The sequence below is a fragment of the Panthera pardus genome, unplaced genomic scaffold (genome assembly GCF_024362965.1).
Source record: "Panthera pardus isolate Hobbes unplaced genomic scaffold, ASM2436296v1 HiC_scaffold_8, whole genome shotgun sequence".
Lineage (NCBI taxonomy): Eukaryota > Metazoa > Chordata > Mammalia > Carnivora > Felidae > Panthera > Panthera pardus.
In genome coordinates this window covers 34,325,010-34,331,223 of record NW_026527013.1, presented here as the reverse complement: position 1 = coordinate 34,331,223, position 6,214 = coordinate 34,325,010, and the positions used below count along the sequence as shown (strand labels likewise).

General features: G+C 50.6%; 1 protein-coding gene across 1 annotated transcript; it reads right to left on the bottom strand.

Annotated features, from left to right (window-relative positions):
- Positions 1 to 269: 269 nt before the first annotated feature.
- On the bottom strand, positions 270 to 3,640 carry LOC128775449 (uncharacterized). The gene is made up of 4 exons (XM_053896701.1): positions 3,593 to 3,640; positions 1,983 to 3,384; positions 1,054 to 1,132; positions 270 to 822 (listed from the first exon to the last, which is right to left on the bottom strand). The coding sequence occupies exons 1-4, from the start codon at positions 3,638 to 3,640 to the stop codon at positions 270 to 272; spliced, it is 2,082 nt and encodes a 693-aa protein (XP_053752676.1).
- Between the last annotated feature and the right edge of the window lie 2,574 nt (positions 3,641 to 6,214).

Genomic DNA, 6,214 nt, shown 5'->3' with positions numbered 1-6,214 from the left:
CTGAGTTCGTAAGACCATTAATTGTACAGCATTGAACCTGCCTTGGATAAAATTAATAATTTTGTTTATGATGCAGAGGCCTAACGTGAGAGCGAGAAGTAGAATGGCCAGAGGCCCGAGTAAAGCGGAGAGCAGGATAGTATTATAGACTTTCTGGGTTTTTAAATTAGAAACCTCCCAAGTTAAAGTATAGGGTATGTGGGGGTTGCCTGCAATACTTATGAGTCCGTAGGAGGTGAACAGGAGCACGCTAATGAGTGTTCCTCCGATTATTGTGGGTCCAGAGCTGCTGCAACAGTCTTGGTATGGGACACCCAGGCCTTTGGTCTCAGCTGGTTTTCGGGGTCAGGTTTTCGACGCAGAGTCAATTTTAAAGGATGGGTCTTACTCTGGTCAACCGTCCAGGCGGTGTTGGCTTCCGGCACGAAGTCTTCTCGAACCGCAAAGGGATCAGCTGGTCGGGCGTGGGTGTAATGGATCCAGGTAGCAATCCTATCGACTTTGAGAGCAGTGGGTGTGGTTAGGATCACAATATAGGGTCCCTTCCACCGTGGTTGGAGGGTCTCTTGCTTGTGTTCCCTGCACGTATACCCAATCTCTGGTCGGTAGTGATGCGGCTCAGGAGGGGGCCCGTTCTCATAAATGGCTTTCAATCTAGGCCAAACTTCCTGGTGGGTGTGCTGGAGTTCCCTCAGGGAAATAAGTTTATGATCATCAGATTCAGTTAACACATTAGACTGTAGGTTGGGAATTATAGGGGGGGGCACTCCATACATGATTTTAAAGGGGGTTAATCCCAGTTTGTAAGGGGAGTTCCGCACCCTGAACAGAGCGTAGGGGAGTAAGACTACCCAATTAGCGCCAGTCTCTATGGTCAATTTAGTTAAGGTCTCTTTTAGAGTTTTATTCATTTTTTCTACCTGTCCTGAGCTTTGGGGTTTATATGCACAATGTAGTTTCCAATCAGCCCCAATAAACTGTGCTATCCCTTGTATTACCTTTGAAATGAATGCTGGTCCGTTGTCTGATCCTATTAGGGTAGGGAATCCGTACCTGGGTATGATGTCTTCTAACATTTTCTTTGCTACTATCTGCGCAGTCTCATGCTTGGTGGGGAAGGCCTCTGTCCATCCTGAAAAGGTATCTATAAACACTAACAAATATTTATATCTATATTTTTTAGGCTTTACCTCGGTGAAGTCTACTTCCCAATAGGCTCCCGGCCTGGTTCCGCGGGTTCTGGAGCCAGGGTTTTTCCCGTGGTTGGTGGCGTTAGTTAATTGACAAGCTTTACAGCTAGTAACTATCTGCTCAATTTTTGTCCTGGAGTCTTTAATGGTGATCCTAGCATGTCTTATTAAGTCTTGCATTTTTCTTGTGCCCATATGAGTGGCTCAGTGCATCTTGGATAAGACTTTATTTCCCATTTCTTCTGGGAGGATTATGCTACAGTCTGCTGCTCTCCACCATCCGTTAAGGCACTGAGTTAAAGGTAATTTTTGGATCCAGTTTAGGTCTTCTTTAGTGTAGGCGGGATTTTCTGGTAAACTAGCTGAACCGGGGTCTGGTAGGGTGGTCATTAAAGCACAGTCCACCTGTAAGGCTGCCTCTCAGGCCACCTGGTCAGCCAAATTATTTCCTCTGGCCACCGGTGTGACCAGTTTTTGGTGGCCTGGGCAATGTATGATGGCTAGTCGTTTAGGCAGCCAGAGTGCCTTTAAAAGAGCCAACATTTCTTCTTTGTTTTTGATAGTTTTCCCCTCTACAGTTAACAGTCCCCTCTCTCTGTATATAGCTCCATGTGTGTGTGGGCCATAGCAAAAGCATATCTGCTATCGGTATACACGTTTAGTTTCTTGTCTTTTCCCAAAGTCATTGCCTTGGTTAAGGCCACAAGTTCAGCTCGTTGGGCAGAGGTGCCAGCTGGCAAAGGCTCTGCCCAAACAGTCTCAGTTTCAGTTGTGACTGCTGCCCCCACGTACCTTTGACCTTGATGTACAAAGCTGCTGCCGTCAGTGAACCAGGTAACCTCGGCGTCTGGCAGCGGGTGATCCTGTAAATCTTCCCGAACTCCATGAACCTGTGCCAATATCTCAGCGCAGTCATGGAGGGGGGTATCCAAGTCCGGGTCTGCCTTCGCGTTGTGGGTCGGGGGATGCGGAGGACGGTTTCCTTCCGTGCATCAGTGAGCCATCGTTGGCCTTCTTTTAACAGATACCCCAAGTAGGTTACCTCGGATCTGCAAATTTGGGCTTTCTTTGCTGAAGCCCGGTACCCCAGGGCACCAAGTGTCCGGAGGAGATTTTTGGTGCCTTGCAAGCAAGCTTCGGCAGTCTCAGCGGCAATTAAAAGATCGTCAACGTACTGCAAGAGAGTCACTTTGGGGTTTTGATTCCGGTACTCACCCAGATCCTCGTGAAGTGCCTCATCGAACAAGGTGGGTGAGTTTTTAAATCCTTGGGGGAGCCGGGTCCAGGTGAGTTGCCCATTTATGCCTCTCTCAGGATTGGACCACTCGAAGGCGAAGAGCTCTTGACTTTTGGGGGCCAGAGGCAGGCTGAAAAAAGCATCTTTTAAATCAAGGACAGTATACCATTGTCTTTCTGGGCTGAGGGCACTTAGGAGGGTATAGGGGTTGGGTACTGTTGGGTGTATGTCCATGACTCGGCGGTTAACTTCTCTCAGATCTTGTACCGGACGATAGTCCGCACTGTTAGGTTTTCGTACAGGCAGCAGGGGGGTGTTCCAGGCTGAATGGCAGGGACGCAAGATGCCTAAGTCTAGGAGGCGACGGATATGTGGCGTGATGCCATTTCTGGCCTCCATTGACATCGGGTATTGTCGGACCCGAACTGGATCTGCCCCCGGTTTTAGCTCTATGAATAGAGCTGGGCGATGTTTAGCCAACCCCATACCCCCGGTTTCAGCCCATGCTCCTGGAAACTGTTGGAGCCAGGGCTCTATGTTTTGACTTTGTGAGGGTGGCCCCTGGTGGAGTCGATATTCATCTTCTAATCTTAGAGTAAGTGTGGTAATGGGCTGGTTGTGAGGGCCAGTCACTTGGGGGCCCCCTGGCGTAAAATGAATTTGGGCCTCCATTTTAGTGAGTAAGTCTCTTCCTAATAAGGGGCATGGGCTGTCGGGGATGACTAGGAAGGAATGGGTGACCTTTCCATTTCCTAGATCCACAGTCCTCTGAGTGGTCCAGGGATATTTTTTTATTCCGGTAGCCCCTTGGACCCAGGAAGATTTTTTAGAAATTTTTCCATGGGGCCTGATCAAGACCGAATGTTGTGCTCCTGTGTCAACTAGAAATTGAACTGGGTTCCCCTCCACTTGTAGCGTTACCCTAGGTTCGGGGAGGGGATCCGAACCCCGTCCCCCCTATTCTGCATCTTGAGTGAAGAGGGCGGGTGTGGTTTTTGGCTGCCACGGTTTTTGATCATGACGTGGCTTTAAGTTGCCTGTCCTCTGGAGTCTCTCTATTATTAAAGACACGCTGGGCAATGCGGACTAAGTCCTGAATCTGTTTTCCCTCCAGGTCCTCTAGTTTCTGGAGTTTCTTTTTAATATCAGTGGCTGCCTGATTTACAAAGGCCATTACAACAGCAGCTTGATTTTCGGGGGCCTCGGGGTTCATGGGGGTATACTGTCTGAAGGTTTCCATTAATCTTTCTAAATAAGCGGCAGGGCTCTCTGTCTTACCTTGTATCACTGAATACACTTTTGCCAAATTAGTGGGCTTGCGTGCAGCAGCCCGGAGACCCGCCACTAGAGTCTGGCGATAAATGCGTAGCCATCCCCTACCTTCTGCCGTGTTGTAGTCCCAGCCATCCTGTGGGGGTCGGGTCAAGGGAAAAGCTGCATTAATGAGATCAAGGTTAGCAGTGGGTTGGCCGTCATCTCCAGGAACCAGCTTTCTTGCTTCCAATTGAATTCTTTCTCGCTCCTCAGTGGTGAACAGGATTCGGAGGAGCTGCTGACAATCATCCCAGGTGGGTTGGTGGGTAAACATAACGCTGTCTAAGAGACTTATTAAGTCTTTAGGGTTGTCAGAAAATCGGGCATTCTGGGTTTTCCAGTTATATAGGTCACTGGTAGAGAAGGGCCAGTATTGAAGTCGGGGGTTCCCCGTCTCATCGGGAGGCCCTATTTCCCGTAAGGGTAAAGCTACGGTGGAGTCAGGAAGGCGGAGTCCTGGCTCATGTGGGGCCCGCCTACGGGTATGTCCGGCAGCCCTTGGACTTTGCCCCCACTAGGCTTGGGCGCGGGTTGAGCCTCCCTATTCTCTAGTTTTCCTATGGGCTGGGCTACGGGAGGCTCTGCCGGCGCAGCAGGGATAGGGGCAGCTTTCGGAATAAGAGGAGGAATCTGGTAAGGGGGAGGGTCAAGGGAAAGTAAATCTTGGTTGTCGGGGAGAACAGGGGGTGCAGTTGGAGTTGGCGGCTTGGGAGGGTTGATAGGTTTAGCCGCTAGGATTTGGCATGACTCTGCTATTAAGGAAGAGGCCATCCAAGGAGGTGGGTTTTTTACTAAATCTTGCCACACCAGAATATAGGGAATCTGATCCGAGTAACCTTCTTTCCCTGGTAGGAAAATTTTTTATTTTACTTTAAGGACCACAGGGAGGCAGAAGGTTCCCTCTGTAGGCCAATTGACCCCAAAGGTGGGCCATGCAGAGCGGCAATAGGTGATCAACTTCCTTTTGCGAATGTCTAGGCTTAAGTTGTGTCCTCTAGCTTTTACATCCCTGAAGTTGGCGAGAAGGAGGGAGAGAGGGGTGCTCTGCGTTTGGCCCATGTTATGATTCTGAGGAAGAGGAGAAGAGAAGGGGGCGGCACGGAGGGGGCCCTGAAGCGGTTGAAATCAGCGATGGAGTTTGCACAGGCGACCTCCGAGGGTGAGACCCCTGGCGGCCTGGCTGGGCCCCGGGGGGAGGGGCGGGAGGGAAAGCCGCAGGCAGCTGAGGAAGGAGGAAAGAGGAACAAAGGATGGAATAATTAATTCTGATCAGCCGAAAAAACACTTAATTCCAATAAAACATCCGACGCACGAAAGAAAAACAAGAGCCAACAAGAATCTCTGACAGTGGTTTCAACTTTCTGGGGCCGTCTCGGCCAGCCCAACAGAAAGGGTTATGGCTAGGACGGCGGTTATTACAAGGGCCCAGGGGTGACAATACATTTAGACTGACATAGAAGCACTCGCGTACTCGCCCGTCCGCGTCCCTCGCGGGAACTTAGGTGCCTCTTAGCATGGGCGGGCAGGTATAAACCCCCTGCTTGGATCAAAATAAATTTTGACCGCCTTAAGCCGTATGAGGATCACCGCGGAAATCGGGTTAGAGCCCACTCGAATCCCGTAGCTTATGCCGTGGGACTACACATAGGGTAAGTCAGGCGCGTGCCCCTGACTCCCAACAATCATTCCAGTCGATTTAACAGACAGACACACAGACACACATCACATCAAAATACGGGTAACAATTGGCATGCCTAGATGGTTTTTTTTCTTTTTAGACGCCTAGAGATATTTCGTAGCACTCTGGAAGTTCATAGAGAAAATGAAAGTATTTAGTTCGCAGGCGCGTTGGGCATAAGCAGCCCACAGAAAAGAATCCTGATGGGCCAAAAAGGCCCCCCGATGGACCAGGAAGGCCCCCAGATGGGCCAAGAAGGCCCCCAGATGGGCCAAGAAGGCCCCCAGATGGGCCAAGAAGGCCCCCAGATGGACCAAGAAGGCCCCCAGATGGGCCAAGAAGGTCCCCAGATGGGCCAAGAAGGCCCCCAGATGGGCCAAGAAGGCCCCCAGATGTCAGTGGACGTCTCCAACTGACCCCGGCCGGGTGCCCTATAGCGCGTCCGCCAGGGTCACACCAGCTTCCAGACAGAACCGGTTCTCCAGAGAAGAAACACAGATCAGAGAGAAAAGGAAGAACGTTAGAGCCGGCTTACTTACCGATCGGAATCAAATACGACCCGTTGACCAGAAGTCTGGTGGGCTCGGGGGAGATCTCGGTGGGACCTCCAAATGTAATGCCTGAAGTTTCAAAACCTCCCACAAAAGACCACCAGAGTCGTAAGTCAAAGCCAAGCGGCAAGGGTCGTTTATTGCAGGTTCGAACCTGGTCCTCTGCGCACTCGTCGCCGGTGACACAAGAGGCCACGAATAGGGTTGGTATAGCGTTTTTATAGACAGAGACAAATAGCACAGG